Source organism: Periplaneta americana, chromosome 14 (genome assembly GCF_040183065.1).
Source record: "Periplaneta americana isolate PAMFEO1 chromosome 14, P.americana_PAMFEO1_priV1, whole genome shotgun sequence".
Classification (NCBI taxonomy): Eukaryota; Metazoa; Arthropoda; class Insecta; order Blattodea; family Blattidae; genus Periplaneta; species Periplaneta americana.
In genome coordinates, this window is record NC_091130.1 from 155,523,911 (window position 1) to 155,541,692 (window position 17,782).

The window sequence follows — 17,782 nt, forward strand, 5'->3', positions numbered from 1 at the left end:
TTGTTCACTTAACAAACCGATAACTACATTACCAACAAGTCTACCTTCTTTGTCGGGAGTCTCATCAATGGAAACCCAAATTGAACTATCTTTAATTTCATCTCTTATCTTCTGTATTGTCTCATCGTAGATGGATGGAGCATACGTCTTCCTAAGTGTTGACTCATCCGGGATTGTATGTTGAGTATATTTTTCAAGGAATTCCCTGAAGACCTTATTCTTTAGTTTGTAGAGAGGAATATCAGCAGAGATGAGAGAACGGCACAGGTCGATGTTAAACTCAGATCTTACATTCGATGTTGTTGGTTGTGTTAAAAACAATTGTCTCTGCTTGGAATTTAGTTGTTTGTTGGCCTGATGTTTACTAGTTGTAATGTGTTGTTGCACCAGGAACTTTTGTGTAGATGATACTGCACACTGACACAAATTACAAAATAATATTTTATTGTCAGTTGATAAACCATCTTCTTTAAATTCTGAAATGTAACTTGTTAGTTTTGATTTTAAATTGACTGAATGACGTACTTTTGGCATATTTACCGTCTTTATAGTATGATTTACAAAACTGAACCTATGTGTACTCTGACTGGCATTTAACTGTTGAGCTGCACAACTGAAGTCTGTTAAAAATTTTAAATTAAATTAATACAGTTCTGTAACTTACTTTCCCATTGTTGATAGGACTGCTAATTTTCAAATAACTCTGATGTTAAAGGGATTACTGAACATGTGTTTAAATCTCTATTGTTGAAATGTATTTTTAAAAGTTAATGGAATTTTGTTTTGTTTTATTGTTAAACCTAATATAATATGGACTGTTTTATATGAAATATGGAAAATATATGGAAATTAACGAAAATATGTACTAAACTCTAAAATATGGAAAAATATGGAAAATAAAAGTAGGATTTTTCAACCCTACACATTGTGAAACATAAAGATAATGCAAAATATAAATTATATTAGCTTTATAAGTAAATATGTATTTACATATAAATCCTTTCCCTGGTGATATGTAACAGAGTTTTTCCCAATGGTTCTATGTTCCCTGCCAAGCTTAGACGGCATTTCTCAATTTAAAAATTCACAAATAAAAACTGCAGACTACTTCGAAATAAAAAGTGACGAACTCCATGCAGTTCAGACAAAATTTCACCTCTTGTAAAAACAAACAACAAGAAAGCACTGAAAACGTCGTACCTGGTTAGTCATGACCAGGCTCTTGGTGGTAAACCTCACCCTTGCTGAAACTCTTATGAAACCACTATTAGTGAAGGTAGTGAAGTGCATGATGGACGAGAAAACTGCAAAACTTGATTTCCAGTGTGTCCTTATCAAATAACACCGTGCATAATCGAATCCAGAATATATGAAAAGACGTAAAAAATATCATGATCTCCCGTATCACTTAAACGAAATTTTCATTACAACTTGACAAATCCACGGTCTTTGCCGGATTAGCTATGTTAATGCTGTTTGTGCGGTATGAATTTTCAGGTTTTTTCATTAAATTTTTTGTTCTGCAGCCATTGCCATCCTCTACAAGCGATACTGAATTTTTTTCCTTCATCATTGAAAACTCGATACTGTGGGACAATTGCATTGACGTGTGCACAGATGGCGCAAAAGCCATGGTAGGCCCTGTTGCTGGCACTATTGCAAGGATCAAGAAAGTTTTAAAAACTGCACAAGTAGTCACTGTGTACTACACCAACACGCCCTTGCAACGAAAAAATGCCAGCATTATTAAAGCAGGTACTAGACAACGCCGCCAAAATTATCAACTTTGTTAAGGCACGACCTTCGCAGTGTAGGCTACTTAAAATCCTGTGTGAAGATATGGGTAGTATACACAAGTCATTGTTAGTAATATTACACACAGAAGTGCGATGGTTGTCGCGCGGTAAAGCGTTGTCCCGATTACGGAACGGAAGTTTCTTCACTTTTGAATTACCAGAACAGTTTGCTAGCAGATTATTTGAATGATCAGGAATGGTTGTACAAATTATGTTACTTCGCAGACATTTTTCAAAAATGAATTCAGCATATACATACAAGGTAAACAGAAGACTATATTCGATGCTGATTACGAAATTGTCGCACTGAAGAAAAAGATAGCGTTCTACATAGCATCGACAATAAGGATCTTACGTTTCTCATTGACTTTAAACTTTATAGAAGAAAATAACATAACAATGAATGTCTCATTCATAGCAATAATGAAAGAACACCTTGACAATTTGCTTCAAAATATCAATTCATACTTTCCAGGGGATACTCGGGAATCGATTCTAAAGAAATATGAGTGGATTGTAGATCCATTTCCAGTGATGTCAAAACCAGCAGCCCTCATTGCTTCAGATATGAGGTCCTTATAGACATGGTTTCGAACAGCCACCGTCAGGCATAATTTAAAAGCAAACCATTTCCCAAATTTTGGGCTAAGTTAGGGGAGGATCTTTTGATATTAAGTTCAAAAGCTAAATTTCTCTCACTGCCTTTCGAGGTACCCGGCTACAAAAACAAAATATCGAACTTTTTGGACACAGAAGATGATATATGTCTTCAACTGCCTTCTATGACACCGGACATTGACAAACTCTGTCGCAAGAAACAGGCACATTCTTCACATTAACTTCAGGTGTACATGTAACATTGTAACATTTTTTAAATATCATGTGTGTATATATATATATATATATATATATATATTCATACTTCGTTTATGTATCGTGTGAAATATGCTTCATTGAACGTAGACAGATAAAACTAAAAAGTAAACATTTCTTGGGGCTCCACGAGAAACTTTTGCTTCAAAAAGGGCTCCGTGGCTGGAAAAGTTTGGGAACTGCTGCTTTAGACTATTAAACTTTTCTCTGTAACAGAATTTTGTTAATTGATTTCATTTTAAAAATACGTCCGTTTGTTTGCAAGAAAGAAAATCAGAAAATTGTTATTAAATTTTAATTGTTTATTTTTCGAATATAGGGACTAATATCAAAATTCTGTTACAGACAGTTTGTAGAACATGCTTTTGCAAATACATTGCAAAAAACTGTTTGAATCTATCTTTAAAAACGGTTTAGATATATCGGTTTTAGTACAATCCTACATTGGATATATTTTTTTCAAATTTGGACCCCAATTTTTTTTTTTTTCAGAATATTTTAATTTAGTTGAGTTGCCACAATTATGAGCTCTCTACATACAAAAAATTAATATTTTACACCAAATAGGAAAAAAGTTTTAAAAAATACCATCCTCTTCCCTTAATTGTGAGAGAGAACCTTTCTTAAACACATGACCTTCATTTTTATGGAGAAACTTATATAAACTTTCATATATCATCAAAAAGAAAATCTTGCTGTTGGTAGTCCCACACACGTAACAGTGCAGTAGAATTGCATTGCTTTCTGTACTAAGAATGGACTGGAATATGAAAGAAATCTGCTCCCAAATAACAAATTCCACTTGACCTTGTCTGAATTGGAAGTCACATATCGAGCACTTCTCACCACCAACAGATTTGTTATTGAGTTTAGTGTACTTTTCAGTCTTACATTTTATACAGTCATTAAAAGGAATTGGTCATGTCGAGACTGTGCACAGTCTAGTTTGTTGCAGGGGACTTAAATACTGCCTGGGAGCAGAGCTCAGGACCTTCAAATTACTGGCTTGAGGGGATATTATCAACACCTTTTAAAATAAATAAAAAAAGGTTAAAAATTTTGCATAACTTTATTTTGAAAATGTCTTACATGGAATGCATTTTCTCACTTGAATTACAATATGTCAATAATTACATTCACTGTTACCTCACTCATCAGCCTTAAGGAAGGAAGACTTGTAATACTGAAGTTCAGTGACACTCTCCTTTATATCACTGAGAGCTCGATGACTTAAGACTTTAGTTGGAACCTTTGCATATACTGAAGGACACCATCGTCTGAAAATTAATTATACATCATTATAAATTGCATGGCTTCCAGCTCACTGAGCTTAGCAAAGCTTGAATAGTTTCAAACTGGTCTCTCAAGCTAACAAAATTTCGCTTTTTTTCCTTGGATTGTGATTATTTACATAGAACAGACAGCTCATCCCTATGTTAAAATCGGCAGCACTTTGAAGAGAACAACAACCTGGATCGCCACCTGTCCGCCATAAACTAACACGAGATGGCAGTACAGTCACTAATGCAATTCAAATGCGAGTTATGACGTGACTCCTTATGTAACTAGATGGCAGCATAGTAAACCTGACAAAAGTTGTTACCATCAAAGCCTATACGGCCGAGCTATCTGGGTATACAGGGTGTTAAGAAAAAAAGTATCCAATATTTTAGGAGGTGATAGTATGCATCAAAACAAGAAAAAAAGTCTAATAAACATGGGTCCTACAACACATACTTTCTGAGATCTGAACACTTGTTCATAGGAGCTGCTCAATGTGACGTCCATTCATGGCAATGCATTTTTCTGTCCTATAATACAGCAGACTACTAGATAATCATATATGTCGCAAGGAATACTGAAAACAAAAGTTTCGTTGTTCATATGAGCAGAGTTCATCAGAGATGGTGTGGTGAATTTTCGTAATCAGCATGTGTGGGCTGATGAAAATTCCCATGCAGTTGAAGAAATATGGCATCAGCACCGATTCTCAATCAACGTATGGGCAGGCGTTCTTGACGATAGATTAAGGGCCATACGTGCTACCACAGAGATTAACTGGGGCTCGTTATCAGGACTTTCTTATTAACGTATTGCCTACCTTGCTGGAGTATGTGCCATGTCAGCAAAGACTACAGATGTGGTTCATGCACGATGGCACACCAGCACATTTTCTCCGCAATGTGCGTGAACACCTGACGCTGACATTTCAGGACTGCTGGATTGATTGGGGAGGCCCCACACCTTGGCCTGCTCGTTCCCCAATCCTAAATCCCCTAGACTTTTGGTTATCAAGAACAACCAGGTCAATTTGAAAAAGTGCGTGATTCCTTACACTGAAGGGCAGAGGAATGCACTGCCATGAATGGCTGTCACATCGAACACCTCCTATGAACAAGTGTTCAGATGTCAGAGAGTGTGTGTTGTAGGACTCATGTTTATTAGACATTATTTTCTTCTTTTGATGCATACTAGCACCTCCTAAAATATGTTGTTATCTAATGCCGGGCTTTGGCAACGAAGCCATTAGCGTTCTTGCTCTCCAATATTTCTCTGTGGTGGATCCATCAGGTAGAACTTCACAGGTTATGAGATGATCTTCAGTCATTTCTTCTTCTTTGTTGCATAGAGGGCAATTTGGATTTGTGTAAATTCCTATTTTATTCAAGTGTTTGGCCAAATAATCGTGTTCTGTAAGCAGTCTGAATTTTGCTACTGCAGATTTACGTGGGATTTCTGGAATAATTTCTGTTTTTTTTTTATTAAAATGCTCCATTTTTTTATCTTTGGCTTTGGTACATAGTGCTTGGTTTTGCTTGATTTTATATTTATTTTTAATTAGTCTTTTGATGGATGTAAAAGGTAGGCTTGTATTTGTATTCTGAATTAAATTGGATCCCTTTTTGGCAAGAAAGTCAGCAGTTTCATTTCCAGCAATTCCGCAATGTGCAAGTATCCATTGCAATTGAACTCTTTTCTGTAGTTTTTGAAGTTGGATCATTTTGTGACATTCTTTAATTTGGATTGACATCATTTTATATGAATTTATTGCATATAATGCTGCTTTAGAATCAGAGAGAATGACAGCATTTTGAAATTTATCTATTCTGTATAGTAGGTGTTGGAGTGAGATATGAATAGCCATTATTTCCGCATCAAAATTTGTTGCATGATATCCTGCTGGCTGATAAAATGAGAATAACGCACACGTAATTCCTGATCCTTAGTTGTTATCGATAGTAGACCCATCTGTGTAGATATGTAACCATTCTTCTGGTGGGTATCTATTGTTCACAGCTTCTAATGCCAGCGCTTTTAGTACAGGTTTGGAAGTTCCAGATTTTGTAACTGGTTCTTCTAAATCTAGTTGAATGTTAATTGGTTCGAAGGTTAGAGGGTTTATCAACAGTAATCTCACTAGACGTTTTGATTTATCTAGAGAAAATCAAAACTCGAGTGGGATTTAATTGACTATTACACGATTAGAAGGAAGTATATAAAGATTAGAAGTAACGAAGTACTCCAATACAATAAAATATTAATTGTCTTACGAAAATACAACTGTCTTCAAATGTATTATTGTACCATCTCAACATTACAAATATTACGCTAGATGCATGCCAGATGGCAGTAGTGAGCAATGCCTTCTCGTCGAGAAATTCTCGATCTATTGTACACGATGGCAATGTTACTAGTCAAGAAGGCTTTGTTGATTCAGTTTCATTTTTATTAAAATGCAACAATCCACTTCAATTATCCGAATCCCAGTAATCAAGTCACTTGACAGATGATTTTCAATAAATCTTAATATTAAACAATCTCTGATACGTGACTATCCATAATATCATATAGCAGAAGCTATAACATAACCTAACTAATATACACAAGTGTTAGAAAAGTTTTAATTAACGACGATGACATAAAAAATAAACATGAATAATTTTAAAAGGAATAATTATTGAATGTACAATTTCCAAATTTGAATGTGGTTGGTGGTTCAATTGATGTTATATTGGACGTGTGCGTAATAGAAGTGGAACTCGTTGATTTAAGCCTACATGGTGTATTCAACTTATTCAGAATTTCCGAATGAATAATTGGGAAAATTTTAGAACACGGATTGCACCTACCAAATTATGTCTTAAAATACTAAAAAGAGCAGATTTGTCTGCGTTTGTTGAATGCGCATCATTATATTTACGAAAAGGCACTTTTCAGTGCCAATAATTTATTTTGTGTGCACAAGGCTGGAATTTTGAAGTAAGATAGAAAGGGTGCAATCCATGTTCTGGAGTTTGTCCGAATAATTTTAAAAGGAATAATTATTGAATGTACAATTTTCAAATTTGAATGTGGTTGGTGGTTCAATTGATGTTATATTGGACGTGTGCGTAATAGAAGTGGAACTCGTTGATTTAGGCCTACATGGTGTATTCAACTTATTCAGGATTTCCGAATGGTGCTCTTCATTTATTTGTAAATCGGATTTCAGAAGATGCATAGGTATGATCAGTGATTTTTATTAATTCTTGTTCTTGAATGCCAATGCGAGTCATATTTGCAACTGCTGTGCATCGACTGGAGTGGTTTGTAATTTTATATAACTTATATATATATATTTTTTTTTGACGTCCAGACCAGCGCAGTTTGGCAAACAAAGAAACAAATGCTAGGGACGCGATAAAATAAAACAAATGCTAGGGACGCGATAAAATTGTGCGATAAGCAGCCATGATTGGTTGAAATACGTCCTTTCGTACTGTTTTATTGGTCAAAAGTAGTATGACGTAGTAAGAGTGTAATAGTCTAAAGAAAACATTTTGAGCAGAGAAAACCCTCCTAAAATATTGGATACTTTTTTTAACACCAAGAAGCTATATAAGAGGGGATATACTGTATAAGGTACTCAGATGGCATCACATTCATTTCATTTTTAGGTTTAGTTAGCGTAATGATACCATGTGATGATATTCATTGCTATAGGAACAATTACATCTCTATGTGAAACTACTTGGAGCCAGTCCTGTGATATTCCTGTTTCTCAGGTAGTTACCGTAACTCTTACAATAAAATTCAATTTACAAACTACCAATAAATATTACTCTTAATGTCAGTTTATCCTTGTAATCCCTATTAAATCCAAAGCATTTTCGATAATCCCAACTAGTCATTATTATATAACAGAAAACGAAACTTCTAACATTCCATTTATAACCTCCATCAATCCAAAGTTTATAACTTGAATCACTGTAAAGAACATGCTGTTATAAAATTTCTTGTTGTATTAATCTGAAACGATGTGCCGGCCCGGATGGCTCAAGCGGTAGGGGCACGGCATGTCTCTATCGCTCGGTCCGAAGGGTTGTGGGTTTGAGTCCCGCCTCGGGCATGGGTGTTGTGTTTGTATTAGTGTAAGTAAAACAAAGGAAACAAATGAAAAACGAAAACAGAAAACAAAAGATAACTTTGGTAAACGGCCTCTGGCCGGTCAAAAAAAAAAAGTTTGTTTACCTTATTGTTTTACATAAATACGACTGTTGGTGAAATCCAATCTTTATGAATACTTGTAACTTGGTTGTATAATTTATTTGTATTATCCCCTACAGTTTAGATTTCCGACATCTTAACGTATATTCTGCAGCTGTATATAGCTTTGAACATACTGTACAAGGACTTACCTGCACAACTCTTTTACAGTTGATACATCAACGATGCGATAATGTAAATAATTGTCAACTTGTGGTAGGTAACGGCGCATGAACGTTCGATCCATATAAACAGAATTCCCAGCTAGAGGGCATTTTCCTGTGGATCAAACAAAGGGATATTTTTAAAAAATGTTTAAATGTCAGTTCTTGTGCTTTGCAACGTTTTCCTTAGTACCAAGATATTCCTACCTGGAGGAATGTACGTTTTCAGGAAGTCTAGAAGTTGTTTCTCAGCATCCTCAATAGTAATCTTGCTGTTTTTAGATGCAGTCGTGAGACCAGACTGAAAGAAAAGAAGTCATAAAACAACCACTATTTTAGATAGAAGTTCATAAATTATATGCACTCACGTTCTTCTAAATTATTTTTGCAGTCACTGAAGTTCTCTATTTTGCTCTAATTCATATCCGAAGAACATACTAGAAACAATGTAACTATTTGGGCTGCAAGGAGTAGTGAAGTACACTCCATAACCTCCCCTACTCAAATCCCATCCACACCTTCCTGTGGTGCAACCTGTTTTTAACAAACTAGGCTCTGGGGACTGAGTCACCATGGTACAACAGTTCCATCAAAGTGATGTAGTGAAGTTATGATAGATGATCTTAGTGATAGTATTTATAATTTGTTAGCAAGATTAGAATGCTGAAAGGAACGTAAGTGTGTAACGAACAGATGGTGGACATGTAAGATTATTAAGAAGAAATTGACTGTTTGGAGTCAAGTTAATAGCGAGAGTAGATGAGTAGGCTGTCGAGATTGCATGCTAATCTGTATATATAATTTGAACTGGTAATGGAAATTACGGGAAAACGGCTGGACGGATTTTAATAAATGAGCCCTCATTTTGAAGCTTGGAACTCAAAGTTTTTCGGAAAAGTAGTAGTTTTCATTGAAATGTCAATTTTTAAACATAATTTTTCTATTTTCCAAAATCCATCTGTCGTCAGTTTTGAGAACTAGCTAATAGCATTCACGGCCGACTTGATATTCCCTTCGCTTTTTTGTAAAGGAGAAGTGAAGCGAGCATCAAGTCAGCCGTGTTGCATTTCAGAATAAAACAAAACACATACTACAGTAAACAATATTACAATATCGAAGCCCATGATCTGCAAGAATGCTGACATATTTAGAGCTCAAATTAAATTGGTTATTAAAAACTCAACTTACTAAAAATAATTTACAGGTTCGATTCTGTGGTGTGTAATTTTCTGGGTACAGCTGTGTATTGGATATTAAAAACTACAAAACTCGAGATGGTTTGATGACATTATTACCATTAGAAATTAAATATTATTGTAGTTAATGCCATGATGTGATTATTTTTAATTAATTATACATATTAATGCTATATTGATGATATGAAAGTGAAACGTTTTGGGGTTATATAAGTAGATGTAGAGAATGACTTAAATTAGATTTTGATTTCTATATTTTACTGAGTGGTGGCTGTGTAGTATATATAGTATATGTTACTAAAAGCTACAAAACTTACATCAGATAATAATATTATTAAAAATCAAATATTTTTATAATTATTAATCAAGTGAGGTTGGGTATTTTTCGTATATTTAATGGCGGTGTGGTGTAGATATTTATATACGTGGTTCTCTTCAGTATTGGCTCGAGAGAGAGTATCTTTCATTATTATAGAAGCAAATAACTTTCAGAATGTCTGGTATTCTTCATTGAAAATAAATCTGAAAAATGTTTATTTGAACGTCTAATGAACTTAGTTTGCAGCATTTGCTGCACAAGCCACTAGTTATAGTTATATTAATAGAAAGTTATGGTGAAACCCGTATACATAAGTTGTGGTACACCATAACTAATATAAATGTTGATGACAAATAAATATCTATCTATCTAAAAAAAAAAAAAAAAAACAACAGTTCCATAAAAAATGGAGGAAATGCCATTTCATGCATAAGCGTCCCCTAAATGGTGAAAAGGGGATATGGTCGATGGAGTTGTCTGACAATCCTCCCAGCTAGGTCATATGGACCCACTAACCAAAGTCAGGTGTTTGGAGATTGTGATATAACCACCATAACATAAAAATCTGATGCCTACATTATACTGTTTCCTACATCACTGTCCTATATTGGAGAGCAAGAGAATTAATGTCTCCATTGTCAGGAATTCAGCATTAGTTAACAACAACAACAAGCACATAATAAAGAATTTTATCCTCAATGACAACACTACCGTAAAGTGGGGTGACTTTGAACAGTAATGTAGCACCTTTCTAAATTAAATGCTGTACCCAATTGCGAAAAAACTGAACTAATTTATTGACAACTTAAACAGTTTTTTCGCAATTGGGTACAGCATTTAATTTAGAAAGGCGCTACATTACTGTTCAAAGTCACCCCACTTTACGGTACGTTATAATGCATTATTTATGCATAAATTTGCTGATCAGGGAAACACAATATAATTTTAAAAACCTTGTCCATTAACCAGATTGTAGTTGATGTGAGTCAGGGATGGACATAATGTTATCACATGGGCACATTATGACCATCCCTGACGTTTTTTTTTTATTTTATTGGGTTATTTTACGACGCTGTATCAACATCTAGGTTATTTAGCGTCTGAATGAAATGAAGGTGATAATGCCGGTGAAATGAGTCCGGGGTCCAGCACCGAAAGTTACCCATCATTTGATCGTATTGGGTTGAGGGAAAACCCCGGAAAAAACCTCAACCAGGTAACATGCCCCAACCGGGATTCGAACCCAGGCCACCTGGTTTCGCGGCCAGACGTGCTGACCGTTACTCCACAGGTGTGGACCCCTGATGTGAGTCAATACATTTAAGATACTAATGTTACTTTTTGCTACTTATAGTAAACTTAAATTATTTTATGGTATTTTGAATTGTAAGCATTGTTTAACAGATGTGCATCTACGTACATAAAGTACGATTTAATGGACTAGCACCTTTTATCTGACACTTAATGGGCTTAACAACTGTTTCATTTAACATCACTCACCACCTTCATTTTTTCGCCATTCATTAAATTTTTTAAAATTATAGTTTATTTAACACAATGCTTACAACTGCAGAAGTTATATCAGAATCACCGGTGTGCCGGAATTTTGTCCCACAGGAGTTCTTTTACATACCAGTAAATCTACTGACATGGGCCTGTCGCATTTAAACACACTTAAATGCCATCAACCTGGGCCGGGATCGAACCCACAACCTCGAGCATAGTAGGCCAATGCTATACACGACCAGTCGGTTTCTATTTCCCGCCTATGACTGATTCAGAGGAGGATCTCCTCCCTCGCTGTTCATTTACTCGCTTTAAAACTCTGCTTCTTTCTCTGGCCGCTAGTGCGCTGTTGTCTATGTGTGTTAACTGCAGTAGAGGAGGAATTGAGTGCCTTTCCTCCACACAGACAATCTCGCATCTTTCTCACAGTTTTCTACAGCACATGAGCGTGCGTCGTTTAAAACTCGATCAACTGAGTTTTTCTTATAGCTGTGAACTTAAAAATGATCGAATCTTCTTCGAATTTCAAGGCACATATTTTATTTGGTATTTACTTTCAAAAGAAGAAAATGTGAGGAGGACGTTCCTCCCTTCCCTCCCCCGAGGAACCGCCACTGCTAGGTATACTCTTTCTACACAAAGTTATTAGACCCTATGTAATGTAATAAAGATTAAAAAGAAAATTGTTCCAGCATATTTTGAGTAATCACTTCTCTTTTCTTTTGGAATAACGCTTTCATCAAATAACCTTATATAGGTATTATTCTTTACTTGCGAGGATTTTGCCTTTGGATTATCTGACATTCAACTTGCAGTTGAGGAAAATCACGATAAAAAATCCATCAAGTAATCTGTGCATGCAGGAGTTCAACCAACTACAATTATGAAACAAATATTTTACCTGTCCATGATGTTCTTTACTCCATCCATTCATAGACTGTAGTATTTCGTCACTTTGATGGATAATCAGATCTGGACCTTCAGCTACTATATTCAACTCGCTGTCTGTTATGAGGCAAGCGACTTCCAATATGTGATGATCTGTCACTTCCAAACCAGTCATCTAAAACAGAACTATTACACAGTATCTGGGTATGCTGGGATCCATATGGAATGGAACAAATAGACTGTTTTGAAAGAGTACGAAAAAAGAGCTGAGAAAGATGCCATGGATGCGGAAATGTCCATGAACCTAGCAACTAGGCGGAAAAAAATCGAGACTGCATTATTTAAGGTATAAGTGAGAGCACAGAGGAACGCAGGGGATCGAACTGAAAAACCTACACATTACTCAAGGGCAGATCACAATCACAGAATTAAAAGTAACAAACAGATGATCGATGTAGGAAAGTTTTCGTTTTTAAATAGGATCATTAATAATTTCGGAATATGTATGATAAGAACTTTCTTGTGTTAAATTTTAACGTACCTTGTTAACATGTTTCGACCTATTTTGGGTCATCTTCAGAACTGGTCGTTGTTGGTCTTGGCGCCTCTTGTTTCCTGTGTGGGTGCGTTCGTAGTGTAGAGTCAAAGAGTGTATGTGTTTTGAAATTGAGTTCTGTGTTGAGAATATCGTTGGGGTGTGTTTTCGTGTGTCTGTATATTTCATATTGTTCTAGTGTGTTGAGTTTCTGGCTTTTTGGTTGGATGTGCAGTATTTCCATGTCTGTGTTGATGTCTCTGTAGGTGTGGTTGGCATTTGTGATGTGTTCTGCATATGTGGAAGTGTTTTGTAATTTTGTTACGGCTGTGATGTGTTCTTTGTAACGTGTTTGAAATGATCTGCCTGTCTGTCCTATGTAGAAGTTGTTGCAGGTATTACATATGAGTTTGTATACGCGTGTGTGGTTGTATTTGTTTGTTTGTGTTGTTTGTGTGTTGAGATGTTTTTGTAGAGTGTTATTTGTTCTGTATGCGATGTTGTAATTTAATTTCTACACACATGGAAATACTGCACATCCAACCAAAAAGTCAGAAACTCAACACATTAGAACAATATGAAATATACGAAAACACACCCCAACGATATTCTCAACACACAACTCAATTTGAAAACACATACACTCTTTGACTCTACACTACGAACGCACCCTCACAGGAAACAAGAGGCGCCAAGACCAACAACGACCAGTTCCGAAGATGACCCAAAATAGGTCGAAACATGTTAACAAGGTACGTTAAAATTTAACACAAGAAAGTTCTTATCATACATATTCCGAAGTGATACAGTGTTAAAAGTTGTGTAATCAAGATGTATATACATTATTAATTATTATAGACTCAATATGTGTTGGAAGAAAAACAACTGTTTGTATGCATCTGAAATCTGATTAGAGTAATAGGCCTATATAACTAGTCAGCGATGTATGCAACGGAGGGGAAAGGAATGGTCACCCTACACCATTATCTCCTGGCTTAGTTGCCTCATGCGTGATGCCTTATTGACGTCACTTGTGAGGTTCAAACCTGCCTTCGGACAGTTTACTGAACCACAAAAATAGATTGGAACCAGCGACTTGCAGTGGCTTTTCAGGGCTCTTCTCTAACAATTAAAAGATTATTAAAAATAACTTGGATAGATTGTTTGTTCTACTCGTAATTATAAATTAGTTATTAACTTATTGTATTACTGTACTCAAAAAGCTGTTTTTAAAATTCTACTTTGGTTGATATTCACTGGTTTTGAGTAAAATTATATAATAGTTGTTTGTATTTTTGGAATGGAGTCAAGAACAGGTATGGTATGGGGGGTGGGGGGGTCGCAAACTGAAGTCTCACCCAAAAGTGAATCACGCCTTCAAAAAGTTTAGAAACAACTGCCTTATACTATGGCTCTGATGCACCTTAAAAGTTCATCACACTTGTTAGCATTTGAAACTCCGGACTTCACTACACTGATGTGAGAAACAAAGTAGTATCTCATTAACAATGTCCTCTAGGGGTGCTGACATACTAATTTTGTAGCAAGCTGCTACATACCTGGTGTAAGTTTGCTGAATAAATGTCAAATATTAATAATAAATAGATAAGCAGAGAACACATCAGGTAAATACCACAGTCCACTGCTAGCAAAATTCTTCTCTTTCTTCTGTATTGCATAGTAGGCTTATCAATTCAACGTATAATGAGAATTTATATTTTTACATTTCTTTATTGTGAAATAATGAAACAATTGTCTTTTGAGACAATTAATATTAGGTACCCTCCACAAAATTGGCTTCATTTATACACCGATGGATCCTTGATCTCCAGAGAACAAGGTGCAGGTGCAGGTGTTACGTGCTGTCTCTTCTCACTTTATAGATCTCTTGGATATGGAACAACAAGTTTTGATGGAGAAATCATTGCAATAAGTGAAAGTCTCAGGAATCTTCTATGCCACATCAGTAAATTTAAAAATGCAGTTATATTGTCAGACTCCAAAGCAGCTATTCTATCAATAGTCTCTAGACACACACCTTCATCTCAAATAGCAGAAATAAATAAAATGCTCTCACAATTAATATCACTCAATAAAATAATTGTATTCCAATGGATACCATCCCATTGTGGAATCCTGGGAAACGAGAATGCGGATGCTTTAGCAAAGAAGGGCAGCACTGCTACTTACAGACCTGTTACTAAATCTACGTATTACTCTGTGAAGAGATTTATTAAAGCTACATACTTAGACTTCAACAAACAAAATTTGATAACACAATCCCAAGGGAAAAAATGGAACTCTCTGCATCATAATCCACAGTTAATTCCCGATTTACCACGAAAATCGTCTGTAGCTGCATTTAGATTGGCAACAGGCCATGATTGTTTGGCCAAACACCTGCATAGAATTGGAATATATCAGTCCCCTAACTGCCCATTGTGCAACTCAAACCAAGAAATGGATTCGGAACACCTCAAAATCTGTGCTTCAGTGGCTGACCATGATAATATCTTTGATAAATATTGGAGTGCAAGAGGTCAAATGACTTTATTGTCAAATGCCTGGCATTAGAAAACAACAACAACAACATTTCTTTATTGGATATTTGACGCTGCTGTACCAAGTGCGAGATTATCCAGCATCAGTTAAATTGATGATGATGACATTGTGTTTGGGGAGGAGTCTGAGGATTGACCATGAAATTACCTGGCATTCGCCTTGCAGTTGGGGAAAAAAACACGTTCAGGTAATCAGCAAAGGCAGGATTCGAATCTGCGCTCAACAGCAGCCTCGAATCGGTACAAACATGCGATACATGGTGTCAATTTGTCTTTCATCTAGTTTGTAGGTAATTTTTTGTTTCCGAATTGTACTGTGATTCATTCTGATACTATACGAGTTATTTGTGTATTAGGAATCAAATCCCGAGGTGAAATGGTACAAACTCTCCCTCACTTGTTACCAACATAACATGCGAGGGGTCCAGAACTAATTACTAGAGAAATCTTTCCCTAATATTGCATTCTGGATCTCTCGCATGTTACACTGGTAACAAGTGGGGTGGGCTATAACAGTACATTAAAATATACAGTTGAGTATTAGACGATTTTTATGTTGAAAGTATTTGTGGCTGCTAACTTTTTTTTAGTTGATTATTTAACTACGCTGTATCAACTACTAGGTTATGTAGCATTGATGAGATGGTATTTGGCGAAATGGGGCAGAGGATTCGCCATAGATTACCTGGCATTCATCTTACAGTACGGGAAAACCTAGGAAAAAACCCAACCAGATAAGAATCAGCCCAAGCGAGGATTGAACCCGTACCCAAGCGCAACAGACTGAGCCTCAGCGGTGGCTGCTAACTAAAACCACATGTTATCACTATATATAGCTCATAGAAATCAGTGAAACAAAAAATGAATTTTGCCTTACATTTAATTATTGGACATTGCAGTACTCATAATTGTACATATTAAAAACTATTTTAAATTAATATTTATCTCCCAACTATCTAACCTCCATATCAACCCAAACAAGATGATTCTTGGCATCTGATGCAAAAGTTCTCTTATTTGAAGCCATCAAAGTTGGTAAAGTCCTCGTACATCCTGAAACAATATAGAAATTTGCTTGTATGTAACTTTAAAAAAAAGAACAGTTTCAGTGAGCCATCGTAAATACAGTTATTTAATTTTTATTACTTTATTCTATGGTAAAACATAAATTTTTATTCCATTTGATTTTCTATTATATTTTGGATCCTGAGAAAATATCAGTTTTTTTCTCAGACATTTTCACACGAAATCATCGGGCTCGCTTCCGAACAGGGGCAGTGGCATTTCCTCTAAGGTTATAGCCCATTTTATGTGTGTGTTTGTGTGTATTAATACAAAATTAGGGGCTAGAAAATATTGAGAATAGGATGCATGTTTATATGGCTTTTTTTTTTTATCAATACACATGTTTATATGGCCTACCAAAACGTGTATACTAATGCAAAGCATTTCAAAAGCCTGAACAAACCTAACCTAACCTGTCACTGATCCTCGATCTTACGAAAACTCACTTATTTATTATGTATTATTAAAGTAGGTATCAAACGTGTTTCGTGCGTAGCGAGATCAAAGATTAAATAAAAATACCAAAACACAAAAATTACAATCGAAGAATTTCACACACCGTTTAAAAGTATGTCAATTTTTGCATTAACTGACTTATAATTTTTATAAGGCATTATGATGTTTAACCGTCCAAATTGCTTCAACATTCCAATTTTTTATCTTTGACTGCAGCCTTTATAAAGTTCTCTGGAGTGTCAGGATATACGATATATAGAACTAGGGACTTCACCTTCCAATGTGAAGGTAACTAGTAACTACACTACTGTAAAAAAAAAAAAAAACTCAAGCAATTAATTATACAGTATGCACTTTCCTATTGGATGCGTTTGTGCACGTGTAAAATACGTCAACATGCGCCAAAATTTCAAACAGCAAAATATTGACATTTAACATGAAAAGTAATTCTAAACTCGAGAACTGGCTAATTGTTATAATTCGTTATGACCAGAATAATATTAAATTCGGGAACCTTTCGGCAACAATAACCACAAACTACAAATTCATCAAATATGTAAAAATATATGAAAATTACCGCATAAGTCGCCGCACTCAAATCACTGAAATCATCCAGCAGTGAAACAATTAATTTGTTTACTTTCTAGTCAATGTCGCCAGAATTTTGAGGTAAAAACGCAGCAACAAACGTAGCGAAATATTGGATAAACTAGCTTTATTTTGTTATCTTGTACATTGGTCTTCACATAATTCGAGCACATAGTTCACAGTTTGCCCACTAGATAGCTGGCAAAGAAAAAATGAAGCTGCCATCGTAAACATGCATATCAAATGAAAGTTTGAATTAATATTTTACTGACACGCCCAGCTATACAAACTACTTATGCGTTTTTTTCA

At 35.5% G+C, this 17,782-nt stretch overlaps 1 protein-coding gene across 2 annotated transcripts; it reads right to left on the reverse strand.

The window, feature by feature from the left end:
* Positions 1 to 3,719: 3,719 nt before the first annotated feature.
* Positions 3,720 to 17,634, reverse strand: LOC138713908 (oligoribonuclease, mitochondrial). 2 transcript variants are annotated; one of them, XM_069846428.1, is made up of 6 exons: positions 17,463 to 17,634; positions 16,326 to 16,417; positions 12,282 to 12,443; positions 8,567 to 8,660; positions 8,348 to 8,474; positions 3,720 to 3,946 (listed from the first exon to the last, which is right to left on the reverse strand). In XM_069846428.1, exons 2-6 carry the CDS (start codon positions 16,389 to 16,391, stop codon positions 3,817 to 3,819), a joined length of 579 nt encoding a protein of 192 aa, XP_069702529.1. In that variant the 5' UTR covers positions 16,392 to 16,417; positions 17,463 to 17,634; the 3' UTR covers positions 3,720 to 3,816. The 2 variants fall into 2 exon arrangements, with proteins under 2 accessions (XP_069702529.1, XP_069702528.1); XM_069846427.1 differs by lacking the exon at positions 17,463 to 17,634 and adding an exon at positions 16,989 to 17,153.
* Positions 17,635 to 17,782: the final 148 nt, after the last annotated feature.

Coding starts and splice junctions, on each gene's coding strand:
- LOC138713908 (XM_069846427.1), bottom strand. CDS start 17,076: ATGTTGAAGCAATTTGGACGGTTAAACATCATAATGCCTTATAAAAAT. Junction 16,418..16,988: donor AATTGACATACTTTTAAACG/GTGTGTGAAATT, acceptor ATATTGTTTCAG/GATGTACGAGGACTTTACCA. Junction 3,947..8,347: donor ACTGTAAAAGAGTTGTGCAG/GTAAGTCCTTGT, acceptor ATTAATTTTCAG/ACGATGGTGTCCTTCAGTAT.